The following is a 24,286-nucleotide window of genomic DNA, read 5'->3' on the forward strand; positions in this document are numbered from 1 at the left end:
GCAAATTACTGTTTAATGACGTCATTGATGACGTCATCATTTTTCGGAGTCAGTACACAATGAATTGGATTCTCCTAATTGTATTGAGTCTGTTGACGCATAAATCATCTTTTTACAATAAGAATTAAATAAATTATGACGTTTTCAAATCTCGTAAAAACAACTTCCTATTAAAAACAATGCATTTTCAAGCCTCGAAAAAATCCCTTCAGGTAGCCTACCTTTATAAATCGCGATTTTAGAAATGAAGATGATGTCCGATCAAACTCAAACTTTCAGGAATGGCGTTTTATGGCTATTCGCAAGAAAGAAAGTTTGTAGCAATGAAATCGGAAAAAAGTCCAAATTTCGACCCACCCTAATAAGCATTCAATCAAAGGATGTGAACTCGGAAAATGAAATTTGTAGTCTATTAATCCATATAGGCAACGCAAGAGTCGAACAACAGAAACACATCGGACATGGTCATCGAGTAACACTGCCTTCATTTGCCACAGAAATAAATGCATGCACCATATTCACAGCAAGCAATGCATTGTCAACTTCAACGTCAGTAAACACCTTTCACAAGGAGAGCCTACTTCTGCCACAGCTCACAAAAACATACTTTTCCTTTTTGGTATTGTTGCTTAGCCTTATTTAGCTTTCGCCAAAGTCACATAAAAATAAAACCTTGTTGAAAATGATAGCAATACAAAAAAGAGGACATTTGAGCATTTTCAAGTGTCCTCGGAGGACAATTCAATTTTTATGAAAAAAGAGGACAAATCCTCCAAAAAGAGGACATATAGTAGCCCTAAATATATGCATACCGTACTTAATTTATTTTCATATGAGACCTTCTTTCAAAAACTAGTTATATTAATAAAGTTTCAAATTATCTTATATTTTTAACTCTGTGAAAGAAGTTGCCTTATATCCCAGTCGTAAAGTGTTGCAAGATGTTCTATGGTCCTTCCAAGGTACAAAGCTTGCATATGAATATGCTATAATGAAGAAGTTACCGCATCCCAGGAGCTAAAACAAAAATGAAACGGCGGGAGAAGATTGGTTAAAAGATTTCGTCAAAGAAATAGGCTAACAGCTTAAGCCTACGGTAGCCTGAATCGACCAGTAGAGCACGGGTGATGGCATTCAACAAAACAATTGTCAAAACATTTTTTGAGAATGTAATGCAAACAATGAATGGAGATACAAATATTCCTCCAAGTAATGTATGGAATCTTGATGAAACAGGACTTACAACAGTCACAAAATCTGATGAATTTGATCACAAAATCAGTTTGGAAAACCTAGCCTAACCTTAGCCTGAATGATTATTGACTGAATGACACAACCTGGAATAAAATACTACCAAACAGTTAGCCTGAACGTAAATTACCATCAAAGTTTTGCAGCTTACTCATGATCACAACTAGCTGGAAAACCTTTCAGCAAAATAGCAGACAGCAATCGCGCGCGCGTACGTGTGGCACACACCACGTTTGCTTTGAATGATTATTCAGAGTGCGTTATTTGGGTCACGTGATTGATGCGTTGTGTTGGCATTTTTGGTGAAATTACTTCGTCAGAATTAGAAAATAACAACCTTGAAATGCTTACATGTTTAAAGTTACTGGATTTTTCTGCATAAATGCATAAAACTTCACAGAAGTAGTCCACACAGCAGTAGTCATCTTGTGTGATAACCTTATTTTTTCCATTCAAATATCACTTCGCCTTACTGGGCAATGGGCATGCTGCATGAGGCTACCAATTTTTTTTTTTTCATTGTTGTTACGATGAGGCAACAAAGACAGTTGAAGGACGACCGTGTTTACAACAACTCTTCTTGAACAGTTTAGCGTATCAATCTGAAGAGATTTAAGCACGCATGGAAATATTGGTAGTTCTCGTTACATCCCTAGTTCGTGTAATACAAACATAAACGTCTTCAGCGGTCCAATGCAACATCCTTCCTTGGCAAACCATGTACATTGCATTACAAAGTCTCAAAATTTGGTTCCGATTTGTTGGCTTTGTCATCAGAATCAGTTCATAGTGAGTTCAACTTCATGTTGTCAAAGATCATTTGTTGGTGGTTGTAGCTTGAACCTCTTTCAAATACCAGCTTGAACCTTTCAATGTCATCTAACCTGCAGACATAAAAACATGTACTGTAATTTGATTATGTTCCCTATTGACAATTTTTGACTGCAAAACTATCATAATTATTCCATAACAATTAACAAAATTCCTGTAGATAATTTCTGTAACAAAAGTACTGTACTGCAGCAATCCGTATCTACAACGTGTGACGTCACAACGATGGACATTCGGAGAACACTGCGTTGCCGTGACTATCGCTGCTATCGACTTAGGAAGATTGAGCATAGCCAGGAACTGCTCGTTTGATGAAAATGCTTGCTACAATTGTCACAGAAAAGGCCATCTGGCCAAGGACTGTCCGAAGAGGAAGTGTTTCTGACATAAGAAGATGGGTCATCTAGCTCGCCACTGCACTGAGGACATTGAGAACGATGAAAAGTATCGCAGTAAACGTGACAATCACTATTTAAAAAACGCTTTTGTTGGTAGTTCATGCAACGAGCAACTAATGAGTCGTTTAAAGATAATTCAAACTTATGCGTATTACATATTGAGTGATTGTATTGTTTTGTAATTGATTGCGGATTGATCATTGGCGGCTCGTGGGGTGCTGCAACTGGAGGCATACGTGGCCTTAACTTATTATCGTAAGTTAACAATGAACCTAGGTTACATTCAATTAAGTAACAACAATAATGATAGCCTAGCCCTGGCCTAAGCTTTATCTTTTTCTTCAGAAAGCAAACCACATTAGTCTAGCCATGTAACAGCATCCATCAGTCGCAGCCACCTAACATCGTGCTTGAAAACGATGAAGTATGCTTGCAACAGTAGCTAACTTACTACTGACCAGCAATTCTGCAGAATTTGCAGTTCAGAATTGTGGGATTTTAAAGCAAACTCAGCTAAAATCTGACGTCACAATTTCTCTTTTATAAGATCGCAAATGCAGAGCTTGCAGTTCAGGGCTTCCAAATATAAAACTTAATAAATCATAATACTTTTAAAATCCAGAAATTATGAAACTTCTAGTCGGTAGGATCTATTTCTGTAGAGAAAACGAGAAAAAAACGTGAAATTAATATAAAAAAAAAAAAAAATGCTGTAATGTGCAGGGGTGTTGCATTTTGTTCTATGGATGAGCCGCCACTGGTTGTTATATTGTTTCCAACAATAATTTAAGGGGGGCGTACGTCACAATCAATAGGTATAGCCACACGACAGGCTACATTACATCATTACATGTTCTTAAACAAGTGTGCTATTTGTATAATTCTTATGAGATGTTATTGTCATTTACTGTCCTAAAGTACTTCAACAAGTAGTTACAAAAATTATGGTGGGCACGTGAGAGCAGAATTTAGGTTTTGAACAGTTGAATTGCATTTGAATATTGCAATTCTCATAGGTTTCTGCCAAACGTTCTCATAATTTAAAATTGTTAGTTAGAACCATGGTACATGTTACAGGAACATCCCTACTTCTGAAATTTAATAGTTGAAGATACTGGTATGTGGTTAATAAAAGTTCATGAATGCTGATTAGGAAATGTTGCATTGAAATGTTTTTCACTTGTTGCTGAAGTGTTGTCTGTGAACTATTCCATTCGCCAGGTGCTGATGGAATGCGTTGCTCAAGCGTGTGTAGTGCAACTTTAACAAACTTAATACATCACCAAAATTGTGAGGAATTAACTCCCACTGTTCATTATTACCTACCTTTGTTTATTTCTGTTTTTCCTTTCAGGTCTTTTTTTGATCTTGATTTCATTGTTCACACAATGCAATGGCGATATCTTGTCAATCAGATTTGTTGCAAGATTAGAGGAGTTCATTTCAGAAGCCTCTTGCAAATCTTTTGCATTCAAAGATAAATTATCTGGCAGGGATAACATGAAATCCCTTGCATCTTGAGTCTTTGAGATTTTTATTTTTTTATTTTTTTTAACCTCCCATGTTCCTTGCAGCTCTAAAAATATAATAACACCTGAAAAGAAACCTAAGTATTTCACAGAAATTGAAGGCACATAACAAAAAATTGAACATCTATAATTGATCAAGTAAATCAGGTTACAATGAGGTCGACAAAACCTATTAAATTTATGAGCATTAAAAAGAATAAAATGTGAAAGCAACTGGATTAGTAGATTATGTCTATTCAAAGTAAAACTATTTCAAGAGTGTTTTTTAAAGAACAATTTCGCTATGTTACCCAGAAAATTTTGTGTTGGTGTGTGCATGAAGTGAAACTGAAATATATGTGAAAATCTCACAATGCAGAAACCAACCAAAAGTTCAGTAACTTTACTTCAATGCAAAACTTCTTCCACTTGATTTTGTTTTGAACAAAGTTTCAGAAGAATTTAGTGGCAGACATGTTGCTTTTGCAGACAAGTTAAAATCCGAAATTAATGACACAGGATTGCAAAAGGTTTATGCAGCTCGGGCTTCAAGCAGTGACATTTCATGCTGTGGCACCAACAATTTTTGGTTCATTATGCCCGTGATAACAAATGTAGCAAACGTCATGATTTCTAATTTTTATTAATTTGTTTAGATTTGGAGACCTAGAATGTTTTTAGCTTTTCCAAATTACATTAAAATTGTAATCAGAGCTGTTCAGGTTTTCACAAATTAGATTAGAATTAGTTATGACGCAGTTGTCAAATATCTTTTTTGTTTAGATAAAAACGCCAATATGGCAACCGTGGATCAAAGTATCATTCCACCATTACAACTCTAAAACGTGCTCACCATAACACGTCATAGCAGGCAATGTGAGGCAGGTGCATTAATGAACTGCTTAAGTGGTGGAATGACAGCAGGCCACTTTGATCTTGATCGTTTTGCATGAGATTGATAAGGGAGCAGTTTCCTTTTGTTTGCATAAAAATACATAGACGTCGATTTACGTCTGTTTATGCAAATGCACATTTGCACAAGTTATTTTGTCCAAACTACTCAGCCCCAATAGCTCAGTTGGTTAGAGCATGAGTTCGTAAACGAAAAACCTTTAAGATCAAGTGACGCTGGTTCGACTCTTGGGGTGTGCGCTTGAGAAATGCATTATAAGAACTGCTCTCTATTTAGCAGAACCTAATAGATGATGGTGTCACAATCAATATGTGAAGCCTCACGACAGGTTACATTATGTGTCTTGACCAAGCGTACTGTTTCAATTCCGGTTGTATAATTCTGACAAAATGTTATTATCGGTTACTGTCCTATAGTGACCTTTGATTGCGAAATTCTTATTATGTAATGTATTTCTAGAAGATTCTACATACGTGCAAGACATGAAGCTTCTCAAACTAGATCAAACAATTTGTCAGGTAGTAGGTTGTTATGACGTCACAAAGATGTTTACGGGTACAGTAAAACTTGACTAGACCAATGACTTCTTATGACATTGACATTATATACCTGCTACAAATAGTGGCGTAATTGAGATAGAGAATAGAGATGGAGATTTATTGGGGTCTGCTACTATTCGGTGAGTCCGATTCGGTGAGTTCCTAACCTCTAACCCTAACCCTAAAACGGCAATGATAACTAGGCTACGGTACCCAATAATTTAAAAAAAAAATTGAAAAAATCACCGAATAGGGATCGGACTCACCGAAACGGGCCATTCCGGATTTATTAATTGCGAGTTGAATTGAAGTTATTGAATACGAGTAGATGAGAGTTGGTGCTATCAGAAGTTGTGATCGAGATTAGACTTGTATGAGAAGCTATGAGTGAAGTACGTTAGTCGATTTTAAAACTTAAAGTCTTACAGGTGTTGGAATTTATTGCTATTCACAGTTACTTCGATTATATATTTGTTGGAAGTGTTGAGCCATTCGTTAAAGTCCTTCAAGAATTTTCACTATCATCTCACAAGTAGAACTATTCGACCATTTCTTTGACTGTATTACGTTGATATCCCAATAAACTATGACATTAATCTTCCAAAGTCTCTTTCCTGGTAAGAGATGCTAGTATTGTGAGAGATGGAATAATTCTTCACCAACAACAACAACAATTAGTGGAGAATTTTTACCCACCTGAAATTAGTATACTTCAGTAAAAATTCGACGCCAGTGGTTAGACATACTAGAATTTTTAGCAAAACCAAAGATTAGATTAGAACTACAATTGGAGTAATCAAGTTTTTACTAAATAAGATTAGAGTTACAGGTACTTCGGTTTGAATTCGTCAAATTAGACAATTAGAATTATCCAAGTCTGGTTTATACAAGTAGCCCTTGCCAAGCTTTTTTATAAAACTGAATTGCATCGCTCAAAGAAATGTTAAAGAATAACATCAGAGAAAACCACTTTAAATTGCTCAAATCCGAAAGGTAGAAACATTCATAATCGTTTTTCATCATAATACTGTAGCTTCTTTAAAGTTTCTTACCGGTACTTGACAAATGTCAATCACTTTTTTAAATACCGGTACTTGAAAACTTTTAAAATCAGGAAGTGTCCCACTATTCCACTTACTACTCAAACAAGCTGTAGCCTATTATTTCTATGAAAAATCACGAAATGGCCCGTTTCGGCGAGTCCGATTCGGCTAGTCCGATTCGGCGAGTTCCCTATTCGGCGAGAGCCTTTTCAGCGAAAGCCTTTTTCGGCGAGTGCCCTATTCGGCGAGCTTTTGAAATTTTATTTTTGAAAGAGAATTATCGGGTACCGTAGCCTAACTGTTTTCACATCGTTTTAACGAACGTGCAGAAAGGACTAAAAATAAAATGTTTGAACTATTAAATTAAAATTTGTTAAGTCAGTTCAGTTGTTTTTATTTCTGACCATCATATCAAAAACAATACCGTACACGTCAACATAGCAAAGGTAGAAGCGACAAAACGCAAACGCTAAAACGTGCTTGAATTTGTCATGTCCGTTCAGTTGTTTTTAAGGTAGAAGCGACAAAACGCGAATGTTAAAACGTGCTTGTAACCGAAGTAAGTTATTGAGTTGAAAGAAATTTGGCACGGTCGCAACACCTTCACAAAAATTTAAGATGTGAAGGGAAAATAGAAAATGTTACAAAAAAAAAATCATGTTTATATCTATAAAAACAGCACTTTTGAATAGTTAAAATGATTAGTTTGGATGAACAAATGTGTGGCCTACAGCTTGGATTGGAACAAATTTTTGCTGGTAGGGATAACTAGGCTACGGTACCCGATAATATCCTTTCAAGAACCCAGTTAGCCTAACAGTTCATTTTTACATTGTAGTAACAGAATGAAAAGGCTAACCAAATGTGTTGTGTGTAAAACACGTGGGTAAAACACGTGTCTTCATAGTTGAGAACGCTGTGGGTTATTGACTTCACACCCTCAATGGTGACATCATAACGGAATAAATGGTCAGGTTTTATGAAAGGACGTCGGTATGCAGTTATAACAATTTACTGAGCTGCGAGCAATTAAAACAATTTAGGGTCGTTAGATGGTCCCGCAATACCGGATTACAATCCCAATAAACTATTGATGATGATGGCGTATGAGCGATCTTTCCAGGCTAGATTGGAGGGCAGGAAATCTTCAGCCACTCAGGAGTCTCGTCGTCCAGGACCCTCAGACCATGCGCACCGTGTGGAGGCCAGTGGGTTAGGCAGTGGTGGATGACATGGTCTGCGGTCTGTTCCGTGGCACCACACTCGCATTCAGCGTGGTAATGGTGGTACAACGATTCTATTGTAGGACGTCGCCCAGACTTCAACAACGCTAAGTGACCATTTTAACATTGTTGCAAGTTTAATGCTATTTACTTGTGCTATCGTTATTGTATTTTGGCCTCCAAGCACGCAGATTTGGCCGCCGAGAAGGAGCTCTCGGTAGGCCACGATGGCTGCCGGAAAAAAACACGAGTTTTAAGGCCTGCCTTGAAACTGAGAAACATTCACAGAAGCCCTTCGATACGTTGCATTTTTAAGATTATGCATTTTTAAGATAATGTATTCAGACGTTAAATCAATGTACAAATGAACTGTTAGGCTAAATGGGTTCTTGGAACAAATCGAAGGGCTTCTGTGAATGTTTCTCAGTTTCAACGTATCCTAGTCAGCAAAGTTCTCTTTTCTACACGATTTCAACGTTTAGCGACGTTAAAACGATGTAAAAACGGCAATTTCTGCTGGTCGAGATAACTAGGCTACGGTACCTGATAATTTCCTTTCAATCCAAGCCGTAGGCCACACATTTGTTGATCCAAACTAATCATTTAACTATTCAAAAGTGCTAACTTATAGACATTAAACATGATTTTTTTTTGTAACATTTTCTTTTTTTTCCTTTCATTTCTTAAATTTTTCTGAAGGTGTTGCGACCGTGCCAAATTTCTTTCAACTCAATAACTTACTTCGGTCACAAGCACGTTTTAACGCTCGCTTTTTGTCCTTCTACCTTTGCTATGTTGACGTGTATTGTTTTTCATATGATGGTCAGAAATGAAAACAACTCAACTGAACTGACATAACGAATTTTAATAGTTCAAACATTTTATGTTTATTCCTTTCTGCACGATTCAACGTTTAACGATGTAAAAACGGCAATTATAATTAGGCTATGGTACCCGATAATTCCCTTTCAAAAATGACATTTCAAAAACTCGCCGAATAGGGCACTCGCCGAATAGTAGCAGACCCGAAAAATCACTACCAGGCAACAACTCTCAAATTCACACCAAAAAAAGGAACCAATACAATATGAAAACTACAATCCAAAATTCCCACTACGGTAGTTGTACTGTATAATACCGGTAATTTTAATTGCAGTAAGAAGAAAAAGTAAGGTGATACAGACGAAATCGGTTAATAGTATGCTGCTTAAACGTATCAATCGTTTATTTGAATCAAAACCTGAAATCCCAAACCAAATCCAATCTAATGTTAAGTACAAACATCGGTTAAGCGACTAAGCGTATACCGCTTAAAAGAATAAGTCGGATAAAAGCATCAGGATTTGCTTCTAGTTTGCCTACTTCATTCATTTAATCGTATAATTGTACCCCTTAGCGAAAAGAGAATGTCCCTTTTTTGCTTCGCATAATTGTCTGCAATGTTCAAAGGCGAAATGAAGCAAAGGTGAGACAGACGCAAGCGATCAAAACAAAGACAAGTGTCTGTAATCCCAGGCCATAATCTTATGTGCTAGACATCGCACTACAAAGAACCAATTTTCGCACAGCTGGGCTTCATTAAAACAGAAGAGCACACAAAAGGAATAATCACACTTCCCAGTAAAGAAGTTTAAATGCTTTTGATGTCATCCGTCGGCGACTGGCCTTGCAAGGAAAGGACAGGGACAAATTATTTCGGCTTGAGAGGGAAGTGTTGAAAAGAATGTCTAAAAGTTTAAACCAGAAAACTGTGGAGAATTTTTTTTTAAATTGCTGAAAAAAAGTAGCCTATTGTTGTGAAATGCAGTGCGTAATTTCATTTGTGCAGTTTTGTTCAGTTGAAGAACATTGCAAATTAATTATTTTACCAGACATGGCAAAACACTTTAAGAAAAAACCCTTTGCGATTTCAAAACAAACAATGAGTGTGAGCTGTGTTCATCAAATGTCAAAGTTCGCGTTGTGACGTCACAGAGATCGGTGATATGAAAGATTGCCGATTTGCAGTCCGATTGCTGCAGTTTGCAGAAAAATGCTTTGATGGTACATACTCTCCCAGTCAGCAAAGCTGATCTTTTTTACATTGTTTCAACGTCTGCAGACAATAAATCAATGTAAAAAAGACCAGTTTTGCTGGCTGGGACAGTGGTATGTTAACACAGAACTAGGAAACTCTTTAAAGTTTAACCAGAATTGTAAACAGTTGTAGGAAGTATCAGTTGTAATGTGCGTTGCAGCCTAGTCAGCACAGACATCTTCTCAACATTACGCCCATTCACAATAAACCTTTTTTTAGTAAATTGGTTAAACGAATCAATCGTATAATCGTATCAAAATGTCTGGCAAATAGATGATTCGATTAACCGATTTCGTCTGTACTACCTCAATAATAACATTTGTCATTATTATATAACTGCCTGTAAAATTTGCGATGTTTATGAAACTAAGTTTTTTATAAAACGTCTTTAGTGTCAGTAAAAGTTAGCCTAAATGGATAGAACAAACTTGGCTGCCAAACGGTGGTATTGATATCAGCCAAATTCAGTAGCACATCATTTCGTAGTAATAAGTTTTTGGTGACATCTGCTGAAGTTGCAGTATAACTTACTTTTCAAAAATTCTTCTCGTCTTTTTTTCATCTTTTCTTTCTTTTTTATTGGTTTCCAAGCTGCCATATGCTTTGGCGTTTCCTTTGCTTGAGATTTTAGTTTGTCATGATCAATCAATGTATGTACTTCCTGTGTCTTCAGCAACCCTATGTCAATCTTCACTCCACTGAATAGGTTGTCATTTAAGGCAACAGGATGGGCAGACTTGGTTGAGATCTATAGAAATAGGTTCTAGTTTATGCACAAAATACAGTCCTCGAAATTAGCGGCGGCACACAGCAATTGCCATGGTAAATGCCGGCGCAGCAAACGTCATAATGGCCATTCTGCTACGGCAATAAAAGTGCCGTCGCAAAATGAGCATTTAATTCGGACAAAATTTGTTCAAAGTTTCTTCCTGTTTGATTTACTTGCAGCGTGAGTTTAATCAGCAGAAACATCGCACCAAGACCTCACCTCAGACTATTTTACTTGCTGTTAACACTCACACAGTCTTAAAAATTAGCATATTTTTACTTCGCAAAAATGTTGACGAAGCCAAACGGCAAAAGTTGAAATTGCCTCGGCAACTGCTGTGAACGTTTACTACGAAAAAAATGGACCAAAACAGGTAAAACGAGAAAAGAAAAAAATAATCGAATAGTCTATCACGACTGCACTGTTTGATTTGTTGTGATGTAATAATACCAAAAGTAGCGATAAAGCGATCAACGCGATATGCACGCTGTTACGGTGGTTCATGTTATAACTCATTGGGGGAGGGGAAAGTAAGTTAATTTTGGGTTAATTCAACGTTTGAGTCAGCACAAATCAATTCAATTTTCCCGGCGAGTTATATCACGTAACAACAATGCTCAATAAGAAGTTTACGTTTTTTTTTACATTAATTCGACATCTAGCGACGTTAAATTATCATGAAATACCGTAGCGTTAATTGCTCAATCAGGTACCGATTACAAATTAATAGCTCCCTGCAAGAAGATTGCCTCGATTTACGTATACAGTACACTAACATAATTTCGGCACAATTAGGATACTGCGAGCAACACTAAGTCTGTTGGATAAAGAACTAGTAGGGGGGTATGTTTTGTATTGGTATAATAGCTGAAATCCTATTTAAGCAAATTAACAAAGGTTAAATAGTTTCACACATCAGTTAGCAAATAACACTTTTCTAAACTTGCACATTTCAGCATGTCTAAACTATACTATTGTTGAAGTCGCAAGGATGAGTTTTGTGATGGAGTAAACAATCAATTGACTGTGGACCACAGCCTGTTGTGTTGCATCTTGTCACAATGCTCTGGGCATGAGTCGGAAAACTTCTGAACTAACGTTACTGTATTCTGCTGTGCAACGTTTCACTAGGTTTTTTTTCCTTAGGTTTATTTTTGTGTGTCATGTGAGCAAAAATGACGAAGAGCAAGTAGAATTTTCCCTAGGGCTTTTCTTTCTTACTGTAATACCAAAACTTAAAAATTTTTGTTGCATCTTGCCGTAATAGCGAGAGCAAGTCTTTTAGACGCAGACAAATAGGCGCAGACAAATAGTCAAATAGGCGAGCACACTGTGGCGTCAGGATATTTAGGTGCAGAGCACTGTGGCGCTCGTTCATTTAGGTGCTATTCCTAGTAAAGTCTGCAGATTGGCAGGTAGGGCAATTCTTGCGAGTACGTGTGAGACAACGCTCTACTACATGAATACATTTCTAGAGGGCATATGAATCCTGGCTACAAGTTGCAAGCATAATGGTGCCAGTTTGCTCGTTTTTAAACCTAGTCGAGGTTTTGACGGAAAACTAAGTTAGTCTTCACTCAAGCCTACCACGCACTTGAATATAGGCTACGATATATTTTTTTACTGATATTTAGTGTAGTTATTATTTGACTTAACTAAAAGTGAACTTAGTAATGTTCGAAAACTTGAATAATTTATTGATAAAGCTTTCGCCGACGCAAACCTGGACTAACCACAAATAAATGCCGAACACGCGCATTAAAAAAACAATATAATTTCCTGTTCAACATAACATTTTTGTGTGAAAAGCATTGCCTTACCTGCCGAGCTTATACAATCTGCAGACTTTACTAGGAATAGCACCTAAATGAACGGGTGCCACAGTGCTCTGCACCTAAATATCCTGACGCCACAGTGTGCACACCTATCTGACCGGCGCCTAACTGTCTGTACCTAAAAGACATGGACCCGTAATAGCCTACTGGTATCATCTAACTTTGTAACTAACCTTGCCTTATCAATATTATTGGGAGATCAAAGCCAGACATTGTGACGTAAGACTTGAACTAAGTTGCGTGTGATGAGTGTAGAAGTACTGGTACTCCCATCCATTCTTAGTGAAGAATTCACCTTTGTTACTCTGATTCAATGATGAAGCAACATAAAAACCGAACGCTTTTCTGCTTAGATGGAAGCTAAGGAATACACTACAGTATTAACATGTTCTAGATGCGAGCTAAAATGCGCTGGAAGTTACATTCTCGCAACAATTTTTCGTGCTATGCAATGACGTCAGTGCTAGCCTTTAATAAGGATTCAACCATGGATCATTGAATTAGAATTCAACCTATTTCGTCCCCACAACACTTCGTCCTCCGATTTCTGTGGAGGAAGTATTCAGGGGGTGAAATAGGTTACATCCGGTTCAGACATGGCAATTGAAGAATCTACGGCATGACCCACTATTTTAGTTTTTTTCAAGCTCAATGTGGCCCCGCTAGATATTGTTCAAAAGTTGTAAAAATTTAACAGAATTACTTTTGAGATAGAACAGTTTTATTATACTACCGGATGAATTTTGTTGTTAAACTTAAAAAAGTATGGGAGATTTAATGCACACTGCACATACTAGAGCAGTGATTCTTTAGTGCCGATTGCCAAAAAGTTTGCTTCATTTGTTCAGTTTTCATTGTTTTGGCTATTTCCTCATGTAGGCATATTTTCTATCTCATTTCTAGCAATGGTGGTCTTCAAACTGATTGTATGAACAGTGAGGATCCAGGAAGAGCACTTGATCAAGTACCCTACCCGAAATCGTTCAGTTTTTACAAAATTTTCTTGCTCCATCACTCTTTATTGAATTGAACCAGTGGCATAGGAATTGTGTGTTTTTATCACCAGCCTACATGAAAAAAGGTGTGTGTTTGTGCCACTCAAAAACTGAAATAACTATACAAAATTCCTACATAAAACTATGGCTCACCCAAATAGTCAACAATTGAATTAATCTATCACAGTGTTTATAGATTATAGAAGTATGTTCAAAGTAAAATGTGCCATGTGTATTATTGTATAATAGGCCTACCCATTATTATGGTAAGGTGATGACACCGTGGACGGGTCTGCAATGGAGACACTTTTAAACACATTTGCTCTAGTTTTCCTTGGTTTAATGATGAGAAGTTAAAAGCTGAAATATTTGATGGTCCACAAATTCAAAAACTGTGAAGAAAGGCGTTCTTCCCGGCTATCAGCACAAGGCTGATCACTCACTAGCACAGCGAGCAGCAGTTGCGCTTCGCTAACCAGAACGGTGTAGCTTCCACGCAAGCCATTGAGACCTCCAATAAACGTTTAAGTTTTTGGCAGCCGATTGTAGCATCGAATAGACAGCGATAGACACAGGTTTTGTTGGCTCTTTCTTTCCACAAAGATAAGAGTTAAACGGACTGGTATAGCGGCGGTCGATTACTCAAGTGGCAAGAATACGGTGCGATACTGATGAGCCCAGCCTCATGGGCGAAACACGTGTCTATCGCTGTCTATTCGATGCTACAATCGGCTGCCAAAAACTTAAACGTTTATTGGAGGTCTCAATGGCTTGCGTGGAAGCTACACCGTTCTGGTTAGCGAAGCGCAACTGCTGCTCGCTGTGCTAGTGAGTGATCAGCCTTGTGCTGATAGCCGGGAAGAACGCCTTTCTTCACATTGACCTACCCCTGGCACCTGCTGGTTTTGTTGGCTCTTTCTTTCCACAAAGATAAGAGTTAAACGGACTGGTATAGCGGCGGTCGATTACTCAAGTGGCAAGAATACGGTGCGATACTGATGAGCCCAGCCTCATGGGCGAAACACGTGTCTATCGCTGTCTATTCGATGCTACAATCGGCTGCCAAAAACTTAAATTCAAAAACTGTTGAAAGATTCAGACTTTGTTCCAGACTTGGACAACTAGATAATTCTAGTTGTCTAATTGAACAAATCAGAGCGAAATGTCTGTAATTGTACCCAGGTCGGTGGCTAAATGGCCGAAAGATCCTGTAACCTTCCAAATCATTAAAAATCTCATAACCTGAGAACGGAATGGCCCGATTTGGAGAGGTCAATTTGAAGAAATCCTTCATATTTTTAAATAAATGATATCATATTCACAGTGGCTAAATGTTAATAAATTGCCACTAACTATACTTGGTACATTTTAAGTTTTCAAAAAATGCCTGTATCTTGTTAGTAAACTTCAATTTTAAAGTGATCTTGATCTTATTGTCTTTCAAGATCAGACAAAAAAATTGATCTGAGATCAAGATCACCAAAATAAAAGTGAACTTAAAGATCAAGATTACGAAAAGTTAACAAAAGAAAATTTCCAACTCCAGCAAAATTAAACAAATTCTAACAACTAAACTTGATTACTTAGGTCGTTGGACAACTCGGCATTCGGCATACGACAGCTCAGCTAGTAAGTCAACTCAGCAAGTACATTTCAGCTACTGCCAAGTCAGCAAATGAGATTTATGTGCTCACTTGGTCATCGTTTGCTAAACTGAATTTGATGACTTGTGACATATCAAGTTTCGGCTTGCTCATTACTTTCTCAGTTCCATCATTTACTAAATTCAGCCACTTGCTCAAATGTTGTAGCCCAGTTGTCATTTGCTCAGTTCACAAATGTTGACCTGTAGGAGATTTAATTACTGACACCTGGAAGCAGCAAAAAGGCACTATTAGCGAACAAGTCCTAAAAACAAAACGCTTCTGGGATCTGGGTGGTGTCAAACGGATACCTCTTAAAATCTGAGACCGATGCAGTCACTATGGGCCATGGACATTCACGCTAAAATTTGTCATAATTATGTTTATAGGCATCGATTTTTTCTTAGAAGAGAGGAATTCTGGGTGGGCGAGAGTTTTCAAACAGATTTCATTGAATATGTATGATCGCAATGGTTTGTCTTTCTCACAAAGACTGTGTTTAGAGTCGCTGGAACAATTAGGCAGTGGCTATTTGACCGGCGCCGATCTTTGAAACTGAAACACTATTTGACCGTCATTACGTCATTATACAGTCACTTTTTTTCTTTTTCTCTTTCAAAGCAAAAGACAAGAAGCGCGTATGTATATAAGTTCCAAATCCGACTATTTTGTTCAACTCGTTACGTTGCGCATGCGATACGACGCCGGCTCCTATGCTAGAGGGACTCAGTTCAACACTACCCGGAAGAGTTTTTTTTTTAAACTAAATTTTGACCTGAAGTGCATTTTTGTAGTCAATTTTTAATTTGAGTTGCATTACATTTACATACCATTACCATTTTTTTAAAAGAAGCATTGTATATAACTAACTTGTTGAGAGCAAAAATGTAATGCTTCGTTCGGCAAACACGGTCACATCAATCAATCAATCATTTCATTTTTCGTCATTAACGCGTCAGGGACGAAAAAGATACAACGGAAAAGTACCCAGAGAAATTCTCAAATTCCAGCAAATTAAAAAAACTCTAACTTCATTACTCACATTTGAAAAGACATAAAAAATTGGGCTGTAGACAACTCAAATTAAAAATTGACTACAAAAATGCACTTCGGGTCAAAATTTAGTTAAAAAAAAAATAAATAAAAAAAAAAGGTACGATTCTATGTAGTATCGAACTCAGTCCCTCTAGAGCAGGAGCCTGCGACGGATCGCATGAGCCACGTAACGAGTTGAATAAAATAGTCGGATTTAGAACTTATATACGCGCTTCTCGTCTTTTGCTTTGAAAAAGAAAAAAAGCGACTGTATAATGACGTAATGACGGTCAAATAGTGTTTCAGATTCAAAGACCGGCGCCGGTCAAATAGCCACTGCCCAACAATTAAGCTTTAATAGGTTTGATGTTTGCTTTCTTGCGATCTTATGAGAGCTGCTTAACTAAACAAACTTCTTTTATGTTTTCCTTTGCGACCTAAAAAGCGCGTAACTCGTGACCTGTTTTTAAAGTGGCGCCTTCGGATTTGCCGCATTTTGATTTGTAAAAAGTGATTGTTTCAGTACGTCTTTAGTTTGTTTCGGTTATTTTATTGTCATGTGCATTATGATGTCATATTCATATTCCCTTTCTTACACTGACACGGAACTAAAGTTTGATTGTGACGTACAACCAAAGTGAGACCATTCTTAGAAAAGATCAAACGTGGCTTTCTCTCACCAGGAATTGCCAGCGTGTGGCAGTTGCCGTAGCAACAACAATGCAGTGAGTACATACCGCCTTTTTTCAATGCAGCGTTGTTGCAGAATTGCTTTGTTGTCGGATACCTAGCGTAAAACAAGAAGTTGCGCTGCAGTTGGTTAGATAATTCAGCGTTTAACAAAAACGGAAATAATTTTAATGAACACTTCATAAGTGTCTTGAAAACAGGGTGGGTAAAACATATTTTGCCCACCCTCGTTTCACGGCAGGGTGGGCGCCGCCCAACCGGCCCACCCTATTTCGACGCCTATGCTCATGCTTAAAAGTAATACACACCGCTTTGTTTTGCTGTGACGAGAAAGAAAAGGCGTGAAAAAATATGTCATTCTTGAGTAAACAGACCTGTGCAGTGTGCATACAGCTTCTGAAGCTAAGCTATATTCACAATATGTGGTGAGAATAGCCACTGCGGTTTGCTATATAGGATACGTGTCAACACACATGCAAATTTGTAGCCTACTTTAAAAACATTACCAGCACTATCAGGGAACAAACTCAACTCACCGCTTCATTTCTGTTAAATTCATTTAGACAAAAAGATGTACCAGCATGGTTGACATCATCAACTAGAGATACAGCTTTCAGGTGGTGACAAGACTTTTTTGATTTTATCTTTCCCATGTGGATAGAATAAACTATTTACAGATAATACTCACATCCGCATATCTAAATTTTAGAATGTTACAGCACACACAAAAAATTGAAAAACAGTATGGCAATATAAGTCATGATATAACAAACAATATGCAATTTTTTTTTAAATGTTGTTGCCAAGATATTACAGAGCTTTTAAGATAAGAACATGGTTTTGTGGCAGGTAAGGTTCCCAGATAGATTTTATATGTTTTAAAATCCTGTTAGTTGGAAATGAATAGATCATTCCAGTGTGGCAGCTTGTGATCATTTGTAATGAAGGGGCTACACCGCTACAACCTTAATTCGGTAACCCTAATCCGAAAGTGAGGTTCGGTTGGGTGCAACCTATTTTGTCTCCTGAACACTTTGTACCCCGATTTCGTCCCCTGAAAAGATCAAGAAGACCTCACAATACCAAAACAGACACCACTCGCGTCCTTGTAGTAGACCTCACAACACCAGGACCAGCACCACTCGACCCTGTATCAGACTTCATAGCACCAGAACAGACAGAACTTGCACCGGAAGCAGACATCACAGCAGCAGAACAGGCACAACTCGTCCTTGTAGTAGACCTCACAACAACAGGACCAGCACCACTCGACCCTGTATCAGACTTCATAGCACCAAAACCTCTATTTATTTTTAAATACGTAAGAATATAAGATATTTACCCCATTTTTAAACTATTCTGCTCGTGTTTCCTTCGTCTGCCGCACCACGAGACTGAGGGTGCAACCTAGTTCGTACCCTGTAAAGATAGAGAAAAAAATTAAAAAACGCCGAAGTCGCTGATCGCAGTTTAATAGCACAAAGCCGAAGTCGCTGATCGGAGTTTCCGCAAACAACTTGAGGGTTAGGGTTAGCGGAAACTGAGGAAAAATATTTGCGGAAACTGCGATTAGCGAGGGTTAAGCCTGGTCTACACTACAAGCCCGAAAAGCACAAACGCCTGCCTTGTCCAGCCTCGACTGACTAAAAACTGTCTACACTGGCAAATTTGATCTTGCAACCGTGTGCATTCAAGCGCTAACAATGTCACTTTCTGCTTGGTTACGTCAACTGGCTGGAAATTCGCCTTCAATTGATTTATACTTATCAATCAAACGCATCCATCACTGTACTGACACAGTGTAATAGGTCAACTGAAAATAATCTAGAATAGTATTGTAGACCTAGAGCTATCCTATAACTTGTACAGTTGAACACTGCAATCAATGCAAAGCTAGCAGGTAGGCCAACCCAAGTTTGACCAAAATCCTGGTGAAGTGCTACCTGAACCTGACCAACAACTAAAGATAGTTTGAATCCGTCTAACTAAGAGGTAGGGCCACCATACTAGCTGGAAGGCCAACTTTAATCATACCAAAAGCCTAGTGAAGTGCCACCTTAACCAAACTAACAGCTAAATAGGCCTATGTAAGACTTTTTTAAACTTAACCTTTTAATTTTTATCTACACACACCAACTAACCTATTAATTGAAACAGAGTACCATCTTTCCAGAAAACTGAAACTGCCTTTCCACCAAAGCAGCGTTGCCAGATGCTGGAAGCTGCTTGGCACCAAAAAGTAACCAGAGTTTCACCAGATTGCATACAATTTCACCAGATGTTTAAAATACCCTAAATAAAGCAATTTTGCCTAAAAATACAAATAGTTTTTGAGACATAAGACTAAAATGAAACGAATATGCAAAACACATTTTTGTCACACATTGCATACACGAATTATAACTGTAGCAGTCATAATTATCAGTAGCCTAAACATCAAAAGTTCTTAACCAAAAAAGTTGTTGTTTTTACTTTAAAAGCGGAAACTTTTACTGCCAGGGTTAAAATGCACTCCAAGATGCAATAACATCCCGATGAAAAAATTTGAAAGACTTTTGCAAATCCTGCTCAGGATATCCATGAAAATGAAATAAGTGGCCACTGTATGCATGTAGCCTGTGTAAGGGGTCACTGATGTTGATAAACTTCTAGTTTTTGGGCAAAAAACAACCTCCTTCACTAATTTTAAATATAAAACTTGCCATTTTGGCCAGTTTTTTTGAAAAAAGAACTCTCCAAAAATCAGTGTCTCGCCACTGCCTGCAACCATGCTACTCATGCCAGTGGCAAAAGCTACACGATTGCTGGTAGAGTGCTGCTGTTAGATTCAAAACATTGATTGACCAACGCAAATTGGTCACTCTGAACTTGGAACACACTGCCATTACGCATGCGCAAACCTCTTGCAAAACGTTTTCTGTACGAGCAGAGTATGATATACGTGTACGAGCATTTTTTGCTAAAAATTTTTAAAAATTTTGGAAAACTTGAGTGGGGATAATTTCACCAGATTTCACCAAAACGTTGTCTGGTTCCAAGGTCAAAAAGCTTGGTACCAAAGACCTCTAAATTTCACCAGAACTTTTTTATTTGGTATCCTATTTCCCCATCTGGCAACGCTGCACCAAAGTCCCACAAAATGCCAAGACCTGAGCTCAAACTAAATTCTGCGCCAGAACCTTGGTCAAGCGAATCTCTCCAGAGCGTAAAAAAAGCTTGCGATGACCAGACATTTTTAGGCCGACCGTGGCGCTGTTGCATAGAGAAGCTTTGTGTCCACGCTCAGCTCAAAATATTTTGTAGTGTAGACCAGGCTTTAGGGTTAGAGAGCACAGATTAGGTAGCCACTTTAACAAGTCGAAATTCTGCCACTGAAATTGACTAGAATGCAACCGCCAACCAATCATAAGCTACAGTTTAACTGACGTTAAAAATGGCGAAAAGAAGATCGTAGAAAGCAAATTAAGTGATGGATTTTTTGTCAGCTGGTTGGCTTAGGGGTTAGGGTTAGGGCTTGAAAGTAGTCATTTCATTGACGTGTTCGATTCTCACCACTGCTATTGCTCTTTTTCTTCTGTAATTACCAAATAAAGTTCAAAACAAGCATAACTCTCTGGATGAGTGCCAGAAGGGTCACAATTGGACGGTAGCCTCTTATAACACGTTCTGATTGGTTGGCGGTTGCATTGTAGTCAATTTCAGTGGCAGAATTTCGACTTGTTAAAGTGGCTACCCACAGATTACTCGATGGGAGGGTTGCCAGACTTTAATTTTCAAAAAAGGCCAACTCATCAAAAAATGGGCCAACTTTGAGGCCAAATAGTTAGAAAAAAAAGCCAAACTCAATCAAGATAAAATAAGCATTGAAACAGTATTTGTGAGGCAAATAACCCAGTTTGAAAGCAGTAATTATCACATGTCATCAAAGATTTGCAAACATGCACAAGAAAAGATTCAGTAACATCATCAGCAAAGATTTTTTGGTAAAATTACACATAAGTTATTAGATCATTTGCAGAATGAAGAAACCTACATTATAAGCCACTCACACGCAGCTTCCGCAAAATATCTGGGGTTCTTTTCTGTGCTTCTTGGATTTTTCATGACACAAAAGATTACTCGCTTTTAGTGCTATAGAAATGTGCCAAAGCCTGCAATAAGCATTTTCCAGTCTACCTGCAGCTTTCTTCACCCAAAAATACACCACTGTCATTCTTGGCACGGTCCCACGAATTACCCATAAGTACCCATAAGCACCATAAGTACCCATAAGCCTCATAAGTCGCGTCGAATTACCCATAAGTACCCATAAGTCGCGTCGAATTACCCATAAGCCCCATAAGTCGCGTCGAATTACCCATAAGCCCCATACGTCGCGTCGAATTACCCATAAGTCCCATAAGTCGCGTCGAATTACCCATAAGTCGCGTCGAATTACCCATAAGCCCCATAAGTCGCGTCGAATTACCCATAAGCCCCATAAGTCGCGTCGAATTACCCATAAGCCCCATAAGTCGCGTCGAATTACCCATAAGCCCCATAAGTCGCGTCGAATTACCCATAGGCACCATAAGTAGCATTGAATTACCTAGAAGTAACGTCGAATTACCCATAAGCCTGTATAGTGTAGAGTGTAGTCTCTAGCTGTCTAGAAGCCTAGTAGTCGGCTGCATAGCCGAGTGGTGAGGAGCACTGGCTGGGCGTTCCAAAATATAGTTCGCCACCGGTCAAGAGCAGGACACTTGAAGGCATGCCTAAAGGTGGACACAAAGATTGGCTTCGTTGACTTCCCGTCCGCTTATGTGTAATCTGCAGTTTGCTGCAGCAGATGGAGTGTTTTGTCCGATAAAACACCTTAACATTGGACAATTTTCCCTATGAACCAGGTGACTGCAGCAGCAATCGTTCTCGTACTCAGCCAGAGACTTAATTCTTGCTTTGAACTTGATAATTAAAGAAAAAAAAAGAATAACGGCAAGGGTGGGAATCAAACCCGTGTCACCAAATTCAATAGCCCTTCGGCTATACCATTCTGCCACGCAAGCGCTCGTTAAATCTTCGCTTAATTTGGTTTATATGGGTAATGTTTCGAGAACGCTCACAATATTATCAGTTTGGTTTGTTTTTATTTCTGACCATCACAACGAAAAAACAATATACGACAAACTTAGCACAGATCTATAAAAGGTAGAAGCGACAAAACGCGGACGTTATTACGTGCACGATACCAAAGCAGGAGAATCAGTTTAACATGTTCTTGGGAAATAATTGCTATTTTTTGTTTGCTTTTGCCCACAAAAACATGCAAAATCTTTATTGCAGGCTACCACACAGCAGGGCCTCCGTCCTCCGAGAGAAATCATGACTGGTCGGGAAACAATACTAAAAGTGGGCCCCAAAAAACATTTTTCAGCAAAAATACAAGTGACGAATTTGTATCATGCGTTGCATAATGTGTCTTAACCCTTTGCTTTTCAACGTTTTTTTGGAAGTTAACTGCTCAAGGGGGGGGGCCATTTTTGGATCAAATTCAATCAGCTGTTACGTGTTATCCGCTGGTGCTATTTCAACAGAAGTTGCACTGGTGTGAAAGCAAATCATTTGTCTATAAGTTTGAAAAGTCATTATTTTAAAATTTTATATGTTAAACTTGATATTTCAATTTTTGCAAAGGTACCCAAAAATGACAATTTTGATTTAACTTGCCGCTATTTAATTACCGTGCTAATCCGATTTCATGCAAACTTCTGAATAACAAAGAGCTCGATCGAACGCAGGAAGTGTGTGTGTGGTGTGCCGAATCATTGCATTGATTAGAATTTACGACTTGCGAGAAAATCTTGTTGTAAGCTACTCACTGATTCTAAAATAGTTACAATCAGAGTAACATTGTTACACGAATTTGAAAAAAAAACAAAACCGCGTTTGTTGTCTTACATTTTTATGATTTTATCCTAAACTAATGCATTCCGAAACTCATGGCTAGCTTCTAGTTTTATGGAACTAAATTTCTCATAAGTAACACCTTAGCCAGCTTGAATAGCTGTTTACATCTTCGTTTGTGTATTTTATGTCTACAATTGAGTTTGTAGTATGAATATTTTTAGTAGAGAGAAGACAATTGAACAAGTTGTTGAAATTATCTGAAATTTCTAAGTTCAAATTAGGTGCTTTTGAAATTGTGGATTTGTGTCAAGTCGCAACACAAATATCATGCAGGCCACATCATAAGTGATTTCGCTTACGGGTGTTTATAAACATGACTCATAAATTACATCCACAAAAAATACAGCATTTACATCAACAAAGCTAAGTTCGAAGCTCACTTTTTATTGAAGATTGTGTCAATCAATTTGAAATAACATTTTTAGTCCGCCAGCGTCGAAACAATGCAACAGCGAATCGAGGAACATGCGTAAACAAAGGAAATGTGAAATAACCCACAGTCAGCAAATCTACATAAATTTAACGTTTACAAATGTTGAATCAATGTAAAAGGACTGGATTGCTGACTGGGTCCTTATTGTTTGAAGCACAAAAAATACGCGTAAAGGCGACAACATCAGCAAGGCAGCGATTATGTTTCTGGCCAAAAAAAAAATTAACTTTTGACTTCAAAGATAAAAATGATTATAACGAAGTTTCAAAGTTTGTCGTAAAAAATATTGCAGAGATACAATAAACATAATCATTTTGTGCCAGATTGTGAGAAGACTTCCTAAATTCTTTCCAAACATTTGCATGATTGCAAATTATTTTCTATAACTTTATATTGCCAAAAAATGGCTTCTTTGTTGAAACAGCGTGGCTACAATTCTATAAAAAATTCTTAGGCCTACTACATTGAAGTAATGAAATCTTTTTGTGATTTTGCTGATGACGTTTTACAATATCCGAGAAGTAAAAAAAAATAATAATGATGAATTATTTTACAAAACCGTGGTTTGCAAGCGCTTTACAAAAAATTGTTGGGGGAAAATTTACTATTAGACGTAATATGTTTGTAAAAGAAAATTGTCGGTTTACGTATTTATAATGTTTATTGCGCTGTTATCGAATTATAAACTGCCTGTATTGTCTACCTTTGTTGTTGCCGGCCAGCTTAGACCAGCATGCAAACTACGCGTTTTTGGTATTTGCATCGTGTTATGATTCTCGAAAATTTCCCAAAGGTCTTTATTTTTATCGTGATATTTTTGTGCCTTTTCTGTCCTAAACTTGAAGTCATTGTGAAGCACAATCCACATCGGTTTTTAGACTCAGTCTTCATTGAAAATCTTTTGTGTGGTGCATCATTTCAAGTAGTGTCTTCCCCTAAGCTGTTACACAAACCGCCCAGAACCAGGTTGATTATTATGTATCTTACAGCCGTTGAGAGCCCGTTATTGTATGTGTGGAATTATTACTGTAGATGTCTGACTAAATTCATGCCAAAGTCGAGCAAATTCTGCTTTCGGGATCCTTGCCGTTATTTACTGTATTTTTTGTTGATAAGTTCAGGCAGCATTTTTCCAAGATAAATGAAGACATCGGTAT

The 24,286-nt window shown here is 37.9% G+C and overlaps 1 protein-coding gene across 1 annotated transcript; it reads right to left on the reverse strand.

The window, feature by feature from the left end:
* Nucleotides 1–1,744: 1,744 nt before the first annotated feature.
* Nucleotides 1,745–17,448, reverse strand: LOC145768194 (uncharacterized). Its single transcript, XM_082579672.1, has 4 exons — nt 17,287–17,448; nt 10,315–10,531; nt 3,807–4,056; nt 1,745–2,135 (listed from the first exon to the last, which is right to left on the reverse strand). The coding sequence occupies exons 1-4, from the start codon at nt 17,401–17,403 to the stop codon at nt 2,036–2,038; spliced, it is 684 nt and encodes a 227-aa protein (XP_082435798.1). The 5' UTR covers nt 17,404–17,448; the 3' UTR covers nt 1,745–2,035.
* Between the last annotated feature and the right edge of the window lie 6,838 nt (nt 17,449–24,286).

Source organism: Aplidium turbinatum, chromosome 4 (genome assembly GCF_918807975.1).
Source record: "Aplidium turbinatum chromosome 4, kaAplTurb1.1, whole genome shotgun sequence".
NCBI lineage: Eukaryota > Metazoa > Chordata > Ascidiacea > Aplousobranchia > Polyclinidae > Aplidium > Aplidium turbinatum.